The sequence below is a fragment of the Centropristis striata genome, chromosome 15, assembly GCF_030273125.1.
Source record: "Centropristis striata isolate RG_2023a ecotype Rhode Island chromosome 15, C.striata_1.0, whole genome shotgun sequence".
NCBI lineage: Eukaryota > Metazoa > Chordata > Actinopteri > Perciformes > Serranidae > Centropristis > Centropristis striata.
The window spans coordinates 18,718,605-18,741,665 of NC_081531.1; the positions used below are offsets into that span (position 1 = coordinate 18,718,605).

Consider the following 23,061-nt stretch of genomic DNA (forward strand, 5'->3'; position numbering starts at 1 on the left):
CATTCAATTGAAAGCAGTGTGAGCCTTTGGCACATACAGCAAAATGATGAAAAAGAACCGATTTCCTGAAAAGGTCTGCAGAGAAAAAGTTTCTTGTTCAGCCTGTGGAATTTTTAGTTGGAGGATCCAATGACGACTGCAATCAATTTGAACAACGCCTTTTATTTTGGCATCTTTGAAAACTACTCCATGAACGGCAGTTTCAGATTGAAGAATGAAGAAAAATGTAAATATTCAGGATGGATGTTAGGAAGGAAGTACAGAGCACTCAGCGTGAAAACACAGGGTTGCATCACAGAATGTGATCTGGGCGATATTATTCACTGATCAGCAACATAATCCACTGGGTCATGCCTGATCAGTGTCATCATCGGATCACTTTGGCTCCAAAATGTGTGTATTATGCACTTTTATGTCAAAGTAATCCTTTACTTTTTCAAAACGTTTTAGTCTGATTGCAACATTGTTTATGATCTGATAATTGATCTGATGACTGATTAATGTGAGTTTCAATAAGTGGATTTTTGTTGCCAGTTTCTGTATTAATCCCATCGTTGCAACTCATGTGTAACCCTGTGCATCATTTCCTTCTCTGCTTCTCTTTGCTTTTGGTTTCTGTGTTTATTTCTCTGAAAATCATTCGACACGTTCTGTGGAGCAGAAGAACAAAACAAAAGCTCACTCATAGTAGCACAAATTTACACACACAGCACACTTGGAGAGAATGCAAAGACCTCGGGCCCAACACAAGAACAACAAAACAAAAAGAAAGCAGGTTTGTGTTTGTGTGAAACCTCTGAGCTCAGCAGGAGAGAGGAGTACAGGAGGGAGAAGGCATAAAAACAAAACCAGCTTGTTCTCCACAGGCGAATATTGTATACATTGCTGTACATGCTAACTCAATGAAACCTTTAACATTATTTTTTTTGCCCTTTTAGTATAAAAACATATACTGATGTACATTATAAAAAAGGCTTTCCTTTTTGCAAAAGAGCAGTGTTTCTCTTCCGTCGGCATGTATCCTCTGATGCGCACCAACGCATTATGCGCGTTATGTATACATTATTTACAAATACAACCGTATAAAAATTTGTATTTCTCTTGTGTACATGTATTCAAAAAACAAATACATCAGATAGATTCAATTTTGTTGTGAAATATTTCTGAAAGTCCTTTAATATACAGCAACAGAGAAGCTGAGAGACAGTGAGAAGGTTGGGACACCTGACTCTTAAGAAGGATGTCACACTTTAAAAACACAAAAGATGATATATAAATAAACGCTTTACAGCACTATGAGTGTTTTCAGGAGTTATCACAGCCACTGTGTCAAAAGGTCTAGTTTCTTGTAGTTGTTGACACCCCAAGTAGTCAACCTAAGTTTCTGCATTGGAGAAGGATCAAAATATGGTGCCTTATACTTTAAAAGATTTTTTTAATTACATGCCTTGAATTAAGTTGTATTATCACACCACTAGCCATGTTTCCATTAAAGTCGAATTGAATTTTAAAGTGAAATTTTTGAAATGTTGCATTAAAGAAAATACAAATTAGGGACATTTTTCTATCAACTGGTTAAATTGAATAAACGAAGCTGCATCAACATACTTTCGTCAGTAGATGGCAGTGTAATGTATTGTTGTAGGCAAGGCCATCAGTAAACAGTAGAAGAAGAGACTGAGCTAGAGAGAAAATGTAATCAAGAAGAGGTTGCTAATCTGACAATTTAGGCCACCCTAGAGAGATAATATGTCTTCAGGAATTAGATTCAATTGACTAACTTATAATTTTTATATAAATGTTTTTTCATGTCAGCTCGTTTTGACTGGCAGAATGGAAATAGCTGATCAGTCACGTGACTAAAATGTTTGCTACGTCAGAACTTATTCGCAAAAAGCGTTTCCATCTCTTGTTAAGTGCATTAACAATTTTTTTAAAAAGATGAAAAAACACCCTAATCAAGCGAAAAAACATTACGGCGCAATTTGAAAGGTTTTTTTCGATTTTCGGTGTTTCCATCAAACTTTTTTTCTCATGCAAATCTTCTAAATGCGCATTGAAATTCGTTGATGAAATTCGGCTACTGAAGTCTGATGTCTCCATGCCATTGTTTGGCACCTCTGCTCAAGAAGGATCTAGTTGCCACAGGCAGAAAATGTAGAAGAAACAATTGGGAAACATTTGCATATTCACTGTTGCAAATCCAACTCCGTCGCCAGACAAGAAGGCTGATGTTGGTCAATTCTGCAAAAAATTCAATGGCAACCATATTTTTATGTGTACTCGCAGTTTTTTTAGATTTTCAGTTGTTCGAACATCTGTGCATGGCGACTGCACTACAGTTGTACTGTTATTGATGATAATCATGGGGTTTGAATCAAACGAGTCAGCATTAAAGGAAAAAAGATAAGACAAGAAAGAAGTGGTGTTGTCAAAGTGGTCTCCACATTAAACGCAGTCAATGAATGCTTCAACATCATAAGACATGAGATTTAAACCACTTCAGGTTCAAAAACAAGTGTGTGAAAACATAAAGATCTAAACATGTTGGAGAAACTAGATGTTTTTGGCAAAACAGTGTGCGATAAGCAGTGGTAATCAGACCCATCAGTGCTGTAATCCGCCTGTTAAACTCCACAGGGTCACATCTGAAAATATTAAGAAACACATACATGTTTACACACAGAATATTTGATCATAAAAAGCAAAAGTAACAAGAGCGCCATCCAAAACTAGGGAACTAAAGGAGTAAATAGAAAATGGAAAAAAAAACCCAACTCATCCTTTTGCAGAGTCAGGTGCTGACAGCAGGGGGCGCTACAGTCAGATGCGGCTGAAGGTCTTTGCATTCACACAGAGGGAGGGATTCGTAATGGGGATGAAACTGAACTGAAATCAGAGATCATGTTACTCGTTGATGCCAAAGAAAGTCTGTGTGATGTGCTTCTTCTTGCCACAAGTGCATCGACATAAGGCACAGGCACAGTTCCCCTCTTTCAACAGAGTGGCTCGCATTAGTTGGTTTGTCCGTTTTTTAAAAAAATGTCCCAGTGCAAGAAACAAGTAGGGTGACCACCGCCGCATTTTGAGCAGCTTACATTTGACAGTTATGACACATGTTCTGTTTTAAGAGTTATAACAGGATGTTGAGTTGAGTTGTAATTGTTGTCATTGTCAGAGTTGTGGGAGGGTGAGGCTGTTTTTGGCAGGAAGAGCCATGGACGAAATTTATGCAGGCAAAACAGAACACTGACAGTCATTATATGAAATTAAACCAGCTTTCTATTCATTTAAAATCAAAAGATTACATCAAATTAAAAAAAGGAGAAACACCGAGCACACCTGTGGTTGAGTGGTTGAGGCCATGTTCACATCATGTCACATCTCTCTGCTACAACATGGAAACAATCAGGTGTTAAAACGTCAAAATCCAAGTTTAGCGACATGTTAAGACTTTACAAACAACTATTTCCCATACATGACATGCTGCTAGCACTGGCAAGCCAATTTGAATTTATTTGGGTGAGTGCGACAGGATGTGAACAAGGCATGAGCCATAGTTTGTCATCATACACTTTAGATAAATTATAACAAATGTTCTGAATGCTTTGTAGGTTAGTTTACTGAAATACAACTTCACTGCAATGTCAATTTAGAGCCTCAATGAAGAAAAGGCTGAAGACAACTTTGGCCCAATAATTGTTTAGCTGTACGCTGTTTCTCTAAAGCATCAAGTTTTTTTTATTAACCCAAATATGGTTCATGTATTATCACATAGGTACATAAGCACTTAATTCATACACACACTGTATGACACATACACTTCTGGATCTGGTATGTGTTTCGACTGAAATGGGAGTTTACAAAATGTCTACTTTAGTAAATATCCGAGCCCTGTGGATATGTTAAGGGCACTTCACAACCCAAGTCTGTTTGCTTAGTCTGAATCAGAGTGAAATTGATATTTTTGGTTCATTTTGTATTGATTCTGGTTTGCTTGTAAATGGACCAAATAAAAAAAAAGATTTGCTGAGGCGGGCGGTACGAAGGCGGAGGGCTTGAAATATACTTGCAGTATTATTTCTTATTGGTCGGAAAAGTTGGTGGTGGAAAATGTAAACACGGAAATAAACAAAGCAACATGGAGCCGAACTCACCCCGACTAGACTGGTTGTAATCCTGCTCTGGTGTTCCTACCAAACTACAGACCAGATGTCACGCAAACATCGGACTTTAACAGAAGTCCAAATCAGTCCTCTCCCAGTCATGTTGCATCTGTCGCTCTGTGTACATCTCACAAAAGGCCTGCACAGGTAGCCTAATTTCCCATGGTTTTGGTTAATGTTCTGTAATTAGGTCAGATTACGTTCAGAATGCAATCAAACCGCACTAGGGTTAGTTTGGAGACCCCCTTTAGTCAGCACTAGAGTAAGATTGGAGCGTTCACAAGCAACCAAATGAACCGTAACAAGTATTTAACCGCAGCAAAGTTCGACTGAGGCTGACTAAACTTTGGGTTGTGGAAGAGCACTAAGAGAGTTGGACATGGCACCACTGGAAGATTTGCCACAGTGGACACCACCAATCTCAGCTTGTAATGGTTTTATATGGGTAGAACTTTCCCAGAGCCTCGAAAAGTTATTTAAACATGAGAGACATCATCCAAACGCAAAGTCTATGGTAACCGTTTTGCTTGTGTACTGGCCAAGCAAGTTCATTTTTGGAGTATCCAAATCTGATAGTACATCCAAATCCTAATGTTTATGACTCTATCTTATATCCAGACCATTTAATATCTGTAATTAAGTGCTTATAGCATACCTGTAGGACTTTACAATGCTTTATGAACAACAGGAAAAGTATAAACCCTTTAATCATCTCAGATGTGGTAACCATCAGAAAAGGAAAAACAAGAGGAGGAAAAAGGTGAAGAACGGAGGGGAGGAGGAGTGGGTGGGGCCTGTTGCCGTGGGTGATCACCCCAGTGATTCTGGTACTGAAATGCTCTTGAGGGAGAAAGGGAACAGATCAGTGTCTCTTCTAGTAAATCTCTGGAGATCCTCTCAGTTTCTAACAGGAGGCTCCTACGAGCAAAGAGTGTGCATGTGTGTGTACACCATGTTTAAATATGTATACCGTGTGAATGCATGTCTGTAAGCTAGTGTGTGCATCTGCATGTCTTTATGCTATTAATAAATAGCAGTGTCATATGTGACTATTAGGGTCAAACCGATATATTACCACTGTCCTTTCAATAAATATTAGTGAGACAGTCAGTGTCCTTTATTCCCATTTTATGATCGTGATTCCTCTCTGACTGCAATTGTATTAAAAAATTGTTAAAACCTGCAATGAAACACATTTTTTTCTTTTATTCATGTAATTCAGTTTTAAAAGCCACATAACGTCTGCTGAACTGTATGTATAAAGAGCTTAGAGAGATGTGTATGACACTCAGCGGAGAGTTTTAGTGTCTCGTGATGCTCTTAATGCTGATTTCAAAGGCTTTTCCACTCTGAAACGTATAAAATTAAGGGAGAAAATATCTTTTAGCATTGAAATATTGGCACAAAAGATCAGCTGTCAGCAGCTTTAATCCAAAATTTTTCAGTATTGGCCTGTTCAAACATATCGGTTGAGCCTAAATATCAGTCTGAGTGTTTGGGATTGTAAAGTGTATACATCAGTGTGTCTGTATAGGTACAGTATCTATGATTGTTTATATTTCCATCAGCTCTGGCAGTCTTTGTATGTAGTGTTTGCTGTTCATCAGTCCTTGAGGCAGGCGATATCTGACTGTTTTTTGCCTGTCTTTCTTTCAGGATATCTCTGTATTTACTGATAATTTGCATGTATCAGTCCTAGAGGCAGACATTGTTGCTGATCTGGCAGGTGGATCCGGTGCCGGCCTGGGACAGAAAAAGCCTCCCGTTGGGGCAAACGCAAACCTCGTAGACAGTCTGCCTGGTCCCAGAGGACGAGGAGCTGGTGGAGGCCTTCCCCTCAGGCAGCCGCATCAGGCGAATCCTCCGGGCATCCAGAGAGATCTGAGGAGAGGAAGGGAAAATTGGTGAGATTAGAAAAAAGGGGGAAACATAATGACCAGAGCTCATGTGGGACAACAAAAGAAAGAGAGATAAATAGACAAGGAACAACGTTTGAGGCTGTTAAAGAAATACTGCTGTGTTCAGGCTGAAACATAGCACATTTAAGACAAAGTCAGTGGAAAAAACAGAAAAAAAAACAAGCAAGTGGAAGGCAACTTTCACATATGTTCTCTAGTTGCCGACAAATGAAAGATGTCTTATCGTGTTTCTACATATGTTGTCTTAAAGGACCAGTGTGTAGGATTTAGGAGGATCAATTAGCAGACATGGAATAAAACTTACATATTTCTGTGTTGCATCATTAACAATATGTTTAAAACAGTGCCTGCGCACTGTTTGACACTGTTAAATAATTATTTTTTCGTATGATATCACATGATTCTGTTCAAGAACATAATGCACACAAGGTTGTCTGACATAATTGGAAAGGGAGTGGTCATCTCAACTTGTCTTATATAATGACAAGGACACAAATTGGAACTTAAACAACTGCTGGGCACATTCAGCATCTCAAGTCCTGTCTGCTTTAACTCTTTTCATACCCTGGATAAGCCATTTCTATTGTTGGTGAGCATGTCAGTTTAAGATATACAACCTAATAAAAGTAATTAAAACAATTGGCCTTATAAAAAGATATGTTTCTTTCTTTTAGCCAGCTGTTTCCCCCTCTCACCTTACACTGTAGAGAGCAGACCCCTATCCCTAAGCTAGGCTAAATACGTCACTGATATTTTCACTGAAGGCTTAAAATAAACACAATCTTCCATCACAATTACCTCTAAGCACACAATACTCAATCTGAGAAAAAAATGTCTTCCATGTCAAACATAGTTACACCCCATGCACCCACATTACCAGTAGGCTCTGTATGAATGCAGTCCTGCAGTCAAAAATACAAAGTCTACCCAAAGTCACCCCACAGTCAGCATGATTAATTATGACTGTTTTTACCCAGCATCTTCAAGTCTACTTATAATGGGTTCAGAAAGTCAGGTTGACGTTTAGACTTCTAGGTTGAATTATTGTGACTTTGGACATGTTATCCACTTGCTGTTTAAAGGACAAGTCCAAGTTAAGTAGTTTCTTGTTGGCTGATGGTGAATTAAGGGGTTTGGACTGAGGCCAGCTGGACAGGACTGTTCAGACTGTCCATGGTCAGGATGTGTAACGTCTGGCAGAAAACCAGCTACAGCTTAACTCATCTTTAATCTCCCTAAAATCGCATGTCTCTTCTCAATAAACGTCTGCGACGGCATGTCCTGCCTCTATCTGTTCATATCAAAAGCCTTCATACTGTACAGTATGTTTGACCTCCTTACAGTCAGGATCCTCACTCTTCATTCAGACCAGAAAAGTAACTAATTTTCTTTGTAGGCCAAAACTCATCTTTTTCTCCTTTCATCTTTACCTCAGCTCAGCCCCGCTGAATCATGTATCTCTTCTCATCTCTTCACTCTAATTGCTCTCAAAGCAAATCTCTTCACCCACTCTCTATAGCTTAGCTTTTGTTTTTCTTCCCAGAACTTCTACCTCACAGGATTAGACTCGCACAAATAGTATCTGCGGCACTCCACATTGTTGGCTGCACAGAATGTTGAGTGGTCTAAAGCCTGAACTCAATAGTGGCATCTATTCAATTTCTCTGACATCAGATCTTGAGATTTTTCCATCCTTACTTGCAGCGTATTCCAGCTTGTTTAAACATTCAGTGCACAGTCACAGGAGAGCTGTGTGAGTGGAGTGAATGATAAAGGTCCTGTGTTGGAGTTGAAGCTCACAGTGTGAACTGAAATGCAAGAGTAAGATCCATGAGAAAAGTCACCCTGAATGCACCCAGTTTTCACTATGAGACCAGACCATTCCGCAATTTTCTCTAAGATTAGTAGAAATTTTGTCGCCAAATAGACAGGAATCCTAAAAGTCTGCAGCTCAAAACAAAAAAAAAGGATAAAAAGTTTACTATCGGGTGAATACCAGGCCATTTCCCTCGTCTCCTGAGGAATAAAAAGAGAGCAAAATACCAGACAATTCCTTCTACCACACTGCCATGAACACACATATACACACACGCAGCTACTCATCCACTCATTTGACTCCCTTCACCCCCACATTGATTGGAACAAACTGCCTCTCTCCCTCTGTACAGATACGAACCACTGCTGCATGAATCCCATCTCTCCGCCCTCTCCTCCTTCCTCCTGGGGCTCGTACAGGACTGGTGTCTTACTGGCCGAGGAGCGGAGGAGCTCTCCAGCCATAAAAAAGGTAAAGGAGCCATTACCAGGCGCCTCTGGGAGGCATCGCCATCAAATGACCTGGAACACTTTTAAAGCAGAGTCCCAGCTGACTTCCCCAGACATCTGCTGTTGAACAAATCTTTCACCATGAGGGGCAGACAGTGTGAAACACTGAGAGGAACCTGTGTGTGAGTGTGTGTGGGTGGGTGGCTCGATGATCCTCATATGTGTGTAGCAGAGAGTGTTATTGTGCGCTAGAGAAGGTCAAAGTACATAAAAATGAGGCATGTAAAGGTCATTGTTTTTAGTGGTTTGAACTGATTTTTTACTTTTACCTGGCACACATTGGTGATGTAAGCCTGCATATCTTACACTTTGCCATCATACTTCAGCACACAATGCAATGTCTTTGTATAAGCAGCAGCAGCAGCTTCAGTCCTCCATCATTGTCTGCACAGGATGCGTTCAGGCACCACAGTACTGATTATTGATCACTTGTTTTCTCTCAGAGCCCATTGTACAATCGCTGTAGTTACCCATGAATAGAGCAAGTGAGACGCAAAACATTATGCAGCCTGGCAACAGCTGTATTGATGAAAATATAAGCCGACCTATTACATCAAACTCGCATGTAACAGACAACTGAAAAAAACATGGCCGGTATGCATCCTGAAGTTTTTTTTTAAATGAGGTTGTATGATATACTTATCCACAGTGAATGTATTCTGTGTGGTAGATGGTGGTCAGTGCGTTCCAAATTCCAGAAAACATATTTTAACCACCTAAACAAAGGCCCACCCTAAAAATGTTATACCCATTCATGTCCACCGATTTTGGTTGCTATCTCCAGCCGTTTCATTTGGAGCAACTTTTTCTCAACCATAGAACTTCTGTGTTCCTATGTATTAGCGCCGCAGATCGTCTGTTTTGGTTAGAATCAAACAGAACCAAGTCCCACTCATGGCAGCAATTGCTGTCTGGGTCTTTAGGTATGGGTTTACAGTTTATACACAGGCACCACCAGATAGCTTAGGCTTTCTTTTGCTTCATCTTGGGGTATAGTTTCCACAAAAGTTTCCCCTCTCTCTCTTTCAGCCTGTTCGGTCTCCATCTGCAAAAGCTCTTCTTCTGTATATTCATGTTCATAGATATATCCTTTTGTCTCCATATTGAACGGCACTTCATCATCGCTGAATCACAAAATCTAGTGACTGAATTTTGACCAAAACAGCTGCTCAGCGAAAGGCACAGAAAATATAAGTGCGCGTAGGAACATGGAAGTTCTAGGGTTGAGAAAAAGTAGTGCCAAATCAAAGGGCTTTGGAAAGCAACAAAAACCGGTGGACATATCGTAATATAGCGTACACATAAACTTGTATTAGACTTTTATGGTGGGACTTTGTCTAGGTGTTTGAAATCTGTTGTAAAACTGGCCCCATCTGCAGCCTGTTTCCTGCTTGAAGCGCATGTCTGGTTCTCCAAAACAGCAGACCATCATCTACTGCAGGTAATACATCGACTGTGGGTAAGTACCTCATATAGCCTCACTTCAAAAAATCTGAACTATCCCTTTAAGAGAACTTGCATGTGTAATGTAGTGTCAGTTATGAGTGGCTTCAAGAATCATTGTCTATACAGTGTGTGTGTGTGTGTGTGTCTATTTCTGTATCTGCCTGTGTGGTTTGTGAGTGTCTAATGACCAAAGCCACTCCGTAATTGCCATGGCGTGCCAAGGGGGTCCTGAGTAGAGAGAGAGTGTGTGTGTGAGTGTGTGTGTGTAAGACAGAGGTTTGACAAATGGACATTTGCAACACTAATGGAGCGTGAGAACGTGATTCTAATTATATGAATTGACCATCAAGAGTTCAACAGCCCCACTTTCCGCCACACATCCGCGAAAACTGCAGGAAGATGTGTCGTGGGCGTGGCTTCACACTGCTACTGCGATTATTTTTAATTGGACCAAACTGAATCCAAGGGCACCTTCCAGAAACAGTTTCTCTCTCTCTCTCTCTCCTCGTCCATCTCATATCAGAGTCTGTCTTAATGTATGAAACTGTTTTTGTGGGAAACTTTTAAACACTTTCTTCTCCCTAATCCTCCTTCGCTGATTTGAACAGATCTGACATGACACGACTGGTGCAACCTTAGGTGGGAAATCCTTTTATCAGCGCAGCGGACCGTGATGAATGTGAGGACTGATGTGTGTAACGAATCAGGGGATGGTTGGAGGAATTTAGGAGCATGGAGGAAAGGATGAAAGAAGGGAAAGAGGCAGCATGACGATGAGGAGTGGATCAGCTAAAAGAGGGGGGAAAGATGGTAAATAAGCAAAGTTAAAGACAGAAAGAGGACAGAGGAGGGGGAGGGGGCAGTGCAGGAATCTGGTTAAAAGGAAAAGATGGATGGAGTAGAGAAAGTTGTTAGCATGTGAGTGACCCAAAGCAAACTGACTTGGTGACTGAAGAGAGGATGGGAGAAAAAAAGAAAGAGAAAAACAATCAACTTCTGCTCCCTATTTTCCTGCTTTCTGTGAGGCTCTACAGATTCTGGTGGAAGGCCAGTATGTGCAAAATTGCCACCAGCCAATAAGCTAAATGCTGGTCCATGTTGGCTGAGGGAGCTAACTATTGTTTGGATTGCTAAAAATAAGTTTGGACAGGAGAAATATTGAATTGCGATTGGGCCCCGTCAGCCAGGATGGCTGGAGGACAAGAAAAGTTAATTTCTCAACTTGCCAGAACATAGAGTGGGAGGTTTTGTCTTTGTGCAGAAAACCCGTTTGAAGTAAGAGGACGGCATTTAACAAAGGAAATTATTTTTTAAAGTTCGTTTCCAGGACAAATTGAGACGTTTGTAGCTGGCTGTGTTACACTGCGTTATCATCAAATAAACAACTAAATATAATTGCCAGACATTTTTATCAGTCGGAGATTCTGACTTATTAAAGGGCAGCGATTAAAGTCTTTGGCATTTTTTTTTAACCAGCTCTTTCAACGCTAATTCAGTTTATTACAACCAACGGTTTATCTAAACCACTTTTCTTAATGCACCCAAAATGTCATACAGTAATATGAATATTCCCTCACTATGGTAAGTATAGTTGGGCTGTAAACAGTGATTAATGTTTCCAACCAGACTGCTCTCCCCTCAAAAACAACAATATAGGGCATTTGTACAGGCAGCAAAATATGACTCATGTTTATATTTTAGACTGTCCTCTGCCATTTAAATGGCAGATGCCACACTTAGGGAGGTGGATGGGACGAACAAACGGTGGACTTTCACCAAGGAGAATGAGGTTCGTGTTCCATGAGAAACACGGAACTTGAGGTAGTCACGTCACCCTCGTAACTACTTCACTTTCGGCATTTACGTTCGTTTATTTACATTTTAAACTGTCTTTTATAACGCCTGACCAGGTTTTTTTGCCCTAAACCTAGGTCAGTGTTTTTGTAGCCTAAATTCACCAAAACGGCAGCCTTTTTTACAACCACAAAACTAAACGTGTATATATAATGACGTGTAATATAAATGTATAAAGAATGCTCCACTGTACCATGAGCCGTGAAACAGTCATATATATTGTTATGGGTGGTATTGACAAATGGTCTATTCTCTTTTTAAGGTTGGAGATCTTGTTGTTATAATAATATTTTGAGTAATACTTTTATAGTTTGTCTCCTTTTTTTCTTCCCAATTAATTTGGCTAATTTGAGTATTTGTTTCTAAACTGTTTGTGTGTGAGAAACTATCATTATAGGACCTAAGTTGTGATAAACCAGAATCAGCCTATATTTTCTTCATTCATGTGCAGTCCTTGACCTTCATACAGACATAACATGATTTCAACTGTTGGTTGACACACCTCTCCATCTTTGGACTCCAGTCGCAGCTCGTTTCGGCAGATGGCCTGAATATCTCCGGCCTCAGCCAGGATCTGGATGCCTTTAGGAGCCTCCATCAGTAGGGAGCGAGTGGGAGACTCCAGCCTGGAAAAAGACAGAGGCAGAACTGTTTGTGCTTAATGTTTGTTTGAGTAAGACAGCAACTTCTTGAAACTAAAAGATAAAGAGCAAGATAAGAAAGACTTTTAAGCCGTGAATACACCCACAGTTTGTTTTCTTTGTTATGATCCTCAGTAGAAAATTTGACTTTGTTATGTTAAATTAAATTTTTGTCAAACAGCCTAATTAGTTTCTAACAAGGTCCTGTAAACTAAAGTCACAATTTTGAAGCAGCTTGTTTATGAGACTTTTAGCAATTTGTCATCCTGACATTGTGCAAAACAGAGCAGCGATATTAATCTCTTTCTCCAACGAAAAAAAAAGAACAGACTTCAGGTAATGAGAACCACCTCCACTGTTGAATGTCACCAATATTCTCATGGCTACATTTAAGTATATGAGTAGAAACACATATAGTTACTTTGGTAGTAATAGGTTACTTTGTCTGCGCTCTTTTCCTTCAATATGTGGAGTAAACATCCAAAAGTGACCCCAGTTTTAATGTCCAAAATACAAAATAATCCTCATATAGCACACACACACACACACACACACGCACACGCACACGCACACACACACACACACACACACACACACACACACACACACACACACACATTCCTACAATAGCAACAGTGGACTGTCACCAGAGGGCTAACACACACACAGGACCACCTGCATGCCTTGCCTGCTTACAAATTTCTGTACGAGGATTAAAAATCTGACCACTCCTCTTCACATCTTGACAAAACCACTCAGAGCCATGAGCCGATCTTTACAGGAAGCAGCAAAGTGTCAAAAACGCTTCAGTAGATTCAGACCTGCAGAGGAGGCCTCTGTAGACTTCCTGTCTTCCTGTCACCATGGCAGTTGCGGATAAAATATGTGATATTTTCTCTACAGGGAAGGTTTTCAATGATATCACACACACAATGTTTTCAGCTTGAGGATGGTGAGCTTTTGTTCAGGAATGTTGATCAGCATAGGGAGAAACATAGAAACAAAGGAGTCTCCTATAGCATGTAATAATAGCATAGTTTCCTCTAGTCACTTTTAATCATTTCAACCTCATCTCTGAGAAATGTTTATTTATCTGCAATTTTCATGGTGGATAGCATGAAATACAATGGCACTCATGAGCCTCAGCTGCTGTAGCTTTGGAGAAGAAGCCAGTGGTGTTAGTGGTGTTGCTAATGGGAGCCAGTCACCACACAATAGTCCCACATGTGTGCCCTGAGCCTTGGACTGTAATAATCTATTCACAAACATCCAAGAACCTTAATTCTATTTACAAGGTTCATTAATTCATTATCCTTAACCACTTATCCGATCTCGGGTCGCGATCCGATGTGACATTGGGTGAGAGGCGGGGTACACCCTGGATGGATCACAGGGCTGGAACATAGAGACAGACAATCACGCTCTCATTCACACCTACGGAATTCAGAGACAACAATTAAACCTAAGTGCAGACTGTGGGAGGAGGCTGGAGTACCCGGTGAGAACCGGGAGAACATGCAAACTCCTCACAGAAGAGCTGCAGACCGGAGTCGAACCATCGGCCCTCTTACTGTGACCGTGTAGCCCTACTACTACAAGGTTCAAGGTTTATTTTTTATTCCTCAAAGGTTAATTTGTTTTGCAGAAATCCAAAGGTTTTAAAGATTAAAAACAGGACAACCTTACAATTTCTCTGGACATCAAAACAAACACAAAGACCCAGGGAGGCATCAATGCAACACGACAAACATCAGACTCCAAAAGGGAAAGTACAGCCACGATAAAGTGCTTTAAAAGCCCCCCACAAGAGTTTAAAGAGGCCAAAAGTGCTGAAAGTCCAACGAATGATACATGATCTCATCATCTTATGCATTTTTTCTCTTCAATTGTGTAATTGCTGGAGGTGTAAAACTATTTCTGTAGCGTTTTGTTTGACCTTTAGGGGTTAGAAATCAGCACCCAGAGGGAAGGAGCTGGAAATCACAAGTCATTTGCTTCTTTGAGCATGCAATATTGTGTATATGCTGTAAAGCATCACTTGCATTACACAAGATGATGAGTACAAATAACAAGAACAACATTTTTGATGTATGATACATTTCTGTACATTCACATGGTGACATTAATGAATACAGTTGTTACGGCCGATTTCTGAAATTTTCTAAAATGCTATAAAAGGAAAAATAGGAACAGGAAGTAAAATAGACATCATATTACAAGTTGCATCAGTGAAAGAAACATAGTGAGAGACAAAAAGAAGAACAGTGGAACCTAACAATCTTATTTCTAATGTAATCCCCTGAAGTCGGCTGGTGTCATTCTCTGAATTTGCTCCTGGCAGGTTAAATGAACAAAGTTGCCCAGATGGTGACCTGAATTCAGCAGAGGATGAGGAGAGGTGAGAGGAGCCGCGGTACAGTAGCTGCTAGCATGTTTGAGTAAATGATGAAAAGAGAGGAAAAACAGCTGCAAACCTTACCTCTGTTTCAGCAGTGAAATAACATTTTTGTGAAGCTTCTCTGCGGGAGTTCAAACTCAGGTTATCGGGGATGAATGGTGCCAGGATTGAGGATGAACATTTTCTAACTGTACGACTTGTCAACGTAAACACTTTAGCTGTGACCAACAGCAGTTTTATTTACAGTGGTGCACCTCAAACCAAAATGGGATTTTTTTAAAAATAATGTGGAGTAGAGACAGTGTGAAGGGAGGCAGGCCGCCTGAAGCCCCGAAAAACTACCTGTGCAGTAAAGTTTGATGTGTAACACCAATTCAAATGTATACTGTAAAATGAAATGTGCTACAGTAATACAAATCTGTAAAGGGGACTCTGATATCTAGAGCTGATATCTAGTTATTTTCCATGGTTTTCTTGATAATGATTTTGGTTATTATTAAGAAAACCATGGAAAATGGCTAGATATCAGCTCTGAAATTAAACCCTTATGAGCTATTTTTGTGTTTATCATTATATTTGTGCAAACTAATTCACCTTTAGTTGTACCAGGGATTATAATGAACAAGAAATTGAAGAAAAAAATGGTCTAATAATTTTTTCCATGACTGTAGGTTTAATTCAGTAAGTATTTCACGGAGATGGAAACGATTTTTCAGAATAAGTTCTGACATAGCGTTAACATTGAACTCACATGACTGATCAGCTGTTTCCACTCTGCTGGTAAAGAAGGGCTGACATGAAAGAACAATTATGAGTTGCCCAATTCTAATTCCTGAAGACTTCTCTCCATTTCCTTTCATGGGTGGCCAAAGTTGTCCGAATAACATCTTTTTTGTTGTTGTTTTTTCTCTCTCGTGCAACCTCTTCTTATTCTATTGTTTACTGATGGATTAGCCTACAGCAATACATTACACTGCCAACTTCTGACCAAATACGCTCATGCAGCTTTGTTTATTCGCTCTAAACCAGGTGATGGAAAAATCCCTAATTTGCACTTTCTTTCATGCAACAATTCAAAATTTCACTTCAACTCAAATGGCAACATAGCTATTGATTTGGAGAGTGAGTATGTTTCTGAATTTGAACTTTAATATAATTTGACCTTGCTCTCTGTTGGTTGAACCATAACACATATTAATTACAGTGTGTGTTATAAGGTGATCAATTAAAATCATGTCATCTAATACCTCAGCTGGATTTTCAGCTGCATTGGGTTTCTATGATAAGACAATTTATTACAAGTGCTCAATTAGATTGGATTAATTTGCTTTCTTTTTAATCCATTTGGCCGTCTCTTCTCCAAACATATCAGACTGATCACTCACTCTATCAGCTTGTTTACGTTTGTTATTCGTTCTCTGTTTTTGCCTGAATCAACAGTGCCGACACAATCTATTAGTATTCTTGTTAACAGATGCCACCGGAGGGCAAATAAAAACAGATTAGAGCCAGCACAATTTAAAACTATTTCATCTGGACATCAAGTGAACATGGATAAGACTTTAATCTTACGCTTTGCAAAACAACAGAGTAAAAATGGATCCCATGAGGCCGTGGTGAGAATACTGAAAGGCTTCAGACCTTGAAGGAGTGATCCAACTAGTGATGCATAACACAACCCAAAAATCGAGTTGCACAAAGACAATATATTTTATGTATGAACTGATAAACTTCATTCTGTTCTTATTAACTTTTCACACAGCGTCCCAGCTTTTATGGAATCAGAGTTGTATAACCAAATTCAGTGGCTCTAGGTTTTCTGACTTTTCACCCTTACAAAGAAATACTGTGCAAGGAGGAAGAGAAAGAAGTTTCTACTACTGTGAAAAGAGCTCAGAGGTGTCTGTGGATCTTAAGTACTACCTCCAAAGGCCTCCCTCCTCTCTCATCCTCCTCTTTTCTCCCAGGTTGCTCCTCTGGGAGGCAGGCAAGGAAATATTTCTGTCCCAGGGTTATATTTCTTTTCATTTCCCCTTCACAGCCACTGTGAATTATTTTCCCATTTCCTTCACTCTTATTTCTGTCTCTTTGTAATATAAACAGTTTTTCATATTTCACAAAAATCTAGATTTAACAAAATCTCTCACTGAGAGGTATATGTATATATGCACAATGTATGTACAAGTTAAGAATGCTTCGAATAAAATAAATATTACCAACTCACTGCGTATGAGAAGCCCATGTCCACCTGTTATATAACAACTTATCCTATTGTTTACATTTTTCTTTGCTGTCTATTTTATCTTTATTTCCCTGTTGTCACCTGCTACTTTTATAGTTGCCATGACTTAATTCACCCACAGCCATTAATAAAGTCCCATCTTGTTCTCTTTCTTATTTTCTATTTCTTTTTTGTACATCCTCTTATCCTTTGTCTCCCTTTTTCTTGGCAGCATTTCATATCTGCAACTGGGATCAAAGGTTAATAACTTTTCACGCTTCCTCCTCATATCGCTCCGCCTTCAGATAACAACGGAAATGATTGGAGGTTCTTGACATGACAGAAATAGTAAACTTGCGCAGTCTGAAAACCTGGGAAAGAGAACTCCTTTGTCCTTGGTAAAATGTCTTCTTTAAATGATCTGTTTCTTTTTACGCTGTGTACACAGTGGTCAAAACAGTTTGCCGTTATAAATATATAAGCTGTGGCGAGTTGAAAAGAGCTGCCGTCGTGCCACGCAGCAAATCATAGGTTAAATGGCAATCTCGGCCGATACCGGTTCAGCTGATTGCTTCACGGGGCTTTGTGAACAGCCCGACACTCTGCTGGGGAACACGCCATCCTCTCAATTACTGGGATCGGTGTAAGCTGAAGGTGTGGAGGGCCGCGTGGGTAGAGAGCAGGAAAAAGAAAGGTATGTGTGACATTACAGAGGACAGAAAGGGAAGGGGAGGTGAAACAAAGGCACATGAATATTGGATCTTATTTACTACTCATCTTTTTTTATCTTTGTTCAGAGAATACTCAGAGCAGCTAATGGTGCAGGCCACCTTGAGTCGTGATCTATTTTGTATTGATGTGATATCATGCCTGTTATTTATTAGTAATGTGTTGGTTTTCTTGGCCTGAGTTCATAGTTTTTGTTGTTGCAGTGTTTTTTTTTCCGGTTAATTGCTTATAACAGCATTCGCAGTTAAATGTTATGATAAATCAAATAACAAGGTCGAACCGAGACTGGAGGGTAGTTTACAGTCTGAGATCCAAATGGAAGAGGCAAAGTGAGCACAATAAAACAAAAAGTAAGAGGAGAATTAAAGAAGAAGACGAAGGTCAGAAGGATGAGAGAAGAAGAACGGGGACCAGAAGATGGCTTAGAAAGGAAGGGTGCCATTGGGGTGGGGAAAAAGGGAAGATCTAGGTAATTGAGGCAAGAAGAAGAGGAGGAAGGAGGGTAAGTGAGGGCAGGGTGAGGATGGAGAGGAAAGATAAGAGGAGAGCATGCAAGAATAAGCTGAGAGAGCAGAGAAAATTGAAAGTGTTGAAACAAGAGCTAAGATGGAGAGACGAGGAGAGGGCGAGAAGAGGATAAAGAGAAGAAAGAGCTTAAGGCAACATTCACTGAATCTCTGATCTCGGTGCAGACCACAGTGGTCAGGTTGGTTTGCAGTGTCATGGCTTCTTCTCTAATGAGAATAAATCTTTTTTGTAGTAGTTCCTGTGATGTTGAGGTGCTGGAGAACCAGGTGCTGCTGCTGAGGACAGTTCAAATGGGAAACAAATAGAAAGCTGACTTCTATACAAAAGACGCGTGGATTTAAGATGTTTTTTAAGATCAAACGTGTGCATATCATACCTTGATAGCCTTGAGGTAATACTGAAAGAAGCCTTGAAGTTGGCAGCAATGCTAGCAGCTTTGTGAGGCATGCTGACATGCTCACAATGAGACAGTGAGCAGATATATTATGGCTATAGCTAGCAGTTGGGAGACATTAGCCCTCTGGGATTTCTGCAAGACAGATTCAGTATTAGTAGTAATTGTCGTAGTAGACAGATGGAGGAGGTAGTTGATAAATAGGAAAATCACAGGATTTTCATTAAGGAGACTGGGGATTTTAACTTGTGAGAACATTTTTGGTCACAGTTTGGTTAGGTTTTTAAAAAGAGCATGGTTTGGGTTAAAATAGACCTTTTCAAAATGCTACCCACCAGTTAGAAAGGCTAACTTCTTCCGTGTGCACACTGCTAAGATTGACGAAAATGTCATTTTGCAAGTATGGACTTTAATCAAAGTATTTCACCAGTTTCAATCACCAAAGTTATTACAATTCATCCCTGGGGTTGTAGATGAATGACTGCACTTAATTGAATGGGTCTAATAGTTTGCATCTCAATCAAGGCCCACTAACTCGCTTGTTTGTTCTTGAACTTTTGGACATAAACATTTTTCTCAGTATTCATGGAACTGCGATGAAACTGTTGAATAATCTAAAGTTCAAGCACTACTATGACAAATGAGCATGGGTTGATGAAGCTTGTGTGATTGTGCTTGAAAGCTTTAAAACAAGTGAATAATTGAACCGTTGTGAAGATCTTTCAACTGCTGTTGCCAAGGAAAAGAATAAACTGTAAAACGTCAAAGTCAGGTTTTTTGTTTTCCTTTGACATAATTTGTGACACATTTTCTAGAAATAAATTACCCTAAAATAGTAAAAGAACACATTCCAATGTTGCGTGTTTGTTATCATAACTAATTTTCCCTTTTCAATACAACAAAGATATGTGCAAAAAGTCATTTTAACTTAAAATATTGAGTCAAATATCAAGATTCATTTGAGTTAACTCCATTGTCTTTGTTGTCTTGACATAAAATTCTTTCTCAGCATGGATACTCAAATATTTAAGTTGAAACAATAAGTTGGGTTTTACAGTGTAGTATTTCTAATAATTAGGGCTGGGACTCGATTAAAAAAATTAATCTAATTAATTAGAGCCTTTGTAATTAATTAATCGAAATCGCATTTCAATAGCATATAAATATTTGACCTGAGAACAGTGAGAAGTAATAAAAGTAAATAATGACTGAATACATAAGCTTAAGCAACAAAAATATTGTTTATCTTTGTTCAAGTCCAACAGACCAGTGCAATTTTTGCCATTAAGTGTAGCAATAGCATATTTAGAAATATAGTACATTTCAGAAATTCAGGTAGCCTATAGGCAGGTAAACTATGCTATATGTTTTGCATTGAGGTGATACTTGAGGCTCGATGTGCTGCAGTGATATGTGAATTCCTTGTTGCATAGCAACACAACCATGCTCTTATCGACGCTTCCATCCGTTCGTTTTTTGTAACAAAATTTCCCATCCACGGGGCCAACCAAAGCGTCTCATCAGCTTCTTCCTTCATGTTCACTGTGGTTTGTTGTTGTCTGAACTCATGAACGCTAGTTGGTGCTCCAGTATAATCAGTCCGCCTGAAACTCATCCAGTGAGAAACGTTCCGCGGTGCAAAAATAAGTGTGATTAAAATGCGTCAATTTTTTTAATGCGTTAATTTTGTGTAATTAATTAATCTTAATTAACGCGCTAAAGTCCCGGCCCTACTAATAATACAACTAATAACATGATAATAATAGCAATAATAACGAAACACCAATTAAAATAGGATAATATCATTAGGAATTTAATGTGCTGGGGTACTGGGAAACAAACTAAAGGATCAAAAGTTGTTTAAGGATAACAGAGTTTTCTACAGTCTACATTTGATGGTTTTTGGTACTGTAAAAACATATAGTGAACATTTTCCACGTGTGCAGAATGATAACGAGTTTAGCCGCCTGCTGTGTGTTTCCATCTGCAAGCGCAGCTTCAATCCCAGCACTGTAATATTCCCATGTAGAGTTAAGACTTCAGGGCCTTGGGGCAAACGTCACCTGATTGAGTTTTTGTGAGCCTAATGTGAGTCTATCAAAGTTTTCATGATGTGAAAACTTTCAGCTCCTCAGCTCCTGCAGGAAAAGAGCCACTTCATATCTTATTTCACCTTAAGAAAAAAAAAATTCTGCTTCACAATTCTTCTCTGTGCTCTTTCCATTGCTTTTTTTCTCAGAGTCCTAAATAAAATGTCCTTCTTATTGCTTCATTTCTATTCCTTTTATCAGTGCTCTGAATGGGTCAGGACATAAATCAAGGTGCACTATCAAATTCACCTGCACTGCCATTTTACTCTCACAAAAGCGTTTGTCTGATGCAAGGACACATCCTGTTGACAAGGCATTACCCCGCAAATGGATATGATGGTTACGGTTTCGATAAAAAACTGACAGCTCTGGGTGGGATGTGTGTGTGTGTGTATTGGGGGTTAATGTGATATCCCGAAATGGGATTTGAATCCTCGATTGCTACCTGCCAAGGGGTTGGGAGAGATTAGAGTAAGATTAGATTTTAGCCATGCTCCAACGAGCTCGCTCCCCTTTTCTGACATAATTGGATAGTTTGTGCCATATTTCATTCTCAATTGGCTGGTTGTCACCAAAGAAGCATAAACACGGGGGAAGGGGAAAGGAAAAAAAACACATTGTCGTTGACTCTGACTGTCAAATTATACGGACAATCACATGATGAGGGGCTTTGGAGCGACGCTCAGAAATGATCTGTGCATCACTGACGGGACTTTTTTTCACTTTTTTTTTTATTGTTTGAAATGATTATTTTGAAAGGAAAACAGCAGTGATTGATGAATCACAGTTCATCTCAGTGCACACACCACTGAAATACTGTTATTAGATATTTGTCATCAAAATCCTTCTCTATCTTACCTCAAATTCCGTCACGCCGTCTCTGCAGCATTTCTTCTCTGTCACATAAAGCTCTTTTTCTTTCTTTGTATTATCTGTCTATTCCTCTTGTCTCTTTTTCTTTTAGTTTTATACTTTTTGTCTTTCTCTGACTCATTCTCTCTCCGACAAAAAATAAGTCCTCTATTCTATTTTTTTTCCGTTTGCCATCCTCCCATACTCTGTCCTTTCAAGCACTTCATTCTTGCTTGCGCCTTTTTTTGTTCGCTCCCTCTTGTTCTTTAATCTTCACACTTCTGTCATCTATTTCTTCTTCTCTTTGTAGATTTTCTTATTTTCACCTCACAGTCTGCCACTTCCCGTCTCTGCCTCTCCTTCGATTCAGATAAAAACAATGTAACAATTTTCCAGAGAACATTTTGCTGTGGTTTCTGCTTGAAATTCCACCAGAGTAGATTTTAGCTGGGCATTGAAGATTTTAAGGACAAGGCTTTATGGCCTTATGCTGTTGTTTCAGTGTTTGGGCTGCTATGGTATTACTTGGTTGTTTCTTTGGTGTTCCAAGTGATTGGGGGGGCTGCAACATGTTTATCTGCAATTTTTTTTAGGATGCACTCATAAAGAAAACCTATGTTGAGTTCAATGTGGTTAAGAATCTGGTGAAGATAAACATGTGGTCAATGCGACTTTGTGGGGAATGTGTTACAGGAATAGTTAACGGTAATGTCTAATGTGAGTATTTCGGATGATCGTAGATAGCACTCTTTTGTCCCAGTAATACAAATAATAACAATTATACCCTTAATGATATAATAAACCATAGAGGAACACTAGCGCTTTTCCACCACACCGAACTTTGGCCCTAATGATTACCTTTGAAATTACATTAGTGAAGTTAAAGCAATGTCCTCAAGAGGGCAATAACAAAGTGTTTGAAAACAGACACCTGCTGCGAGTCATGGAAAAAATTATTAGACCACCCTTTTTCTTTACTTTCTTGTTCACTTTAATGCCTGGTAAGACTAAAGGTACATTTGTTTGTACAGATATAATAATAACAACAAAAATAGCTCATGAGAATTAAACTGAAGAGCTGATATCTAGACATTTTTCATGGTTTTCTTGATAATAACCAAAATCATTATCAAGAAAACCATGGAAAATTGCTCGATGTCAGGTCATAAACCTACCTTTACTTGTACCAGGCTTTAAAATGAACAATAAATTGAAGAAAACAAGGGTGATCTAATGATTTTTCCATGACTGTAGAAGCAGACAGCAGATGAGGTCAGCCCCGCCCCCGAAACAAAGTGTGATCATTTACTCAGTCACTCAGTCCGTCACATACACACCCGTGTGTAGGGCTGACCTCTGCGCACAGCCACAACGTTCTTGGTTAACTACAAACGTTTAAGAGCAACACTCTTCAACACTGGCACTCATACAGCAAAAATGCAGCTAAAATGCCTTGATTTAATACAGTAAAATAAAATCAATGGGTGTGGTCTGTTTC

At 39.4% G+C, this 23,061-nt stretch overlaps 1 protein-coding gene across 3 annotated transcripts in view; it reads right to left on the minus strand.

The window, feature by feature from the left end:
* Positions 1-994: 994 nt before the first annotated feature.
* Positions 995-23,061, minus strand: part of sgcd (sarcoglycan, delta (dystrophin-associated glycoprotein)) — a 327,671-nt gene continuing 305,604 nt past the window's right edge. For all 3 annotated transcript variants that reach the window (XM_059352359.1, XM_059352358.1, XM_059352357.1), the window contains 2 exons: positions 12,213-12,336; positions 995-6,047 (listed from right to left, as the gene is read on the minus strand). In XM_059352359.1, coding sequence (XP_059208342.1) covers positions 5,862-6,047; positions 12,213-12,336 — 310 coding nt within the window. In that variant the 3' untranslated portion in view covers positions 995-5,861. The remainder of the gene's footprint in view (positions 6,048-12,212; positions 12,337-23,061) is intronic.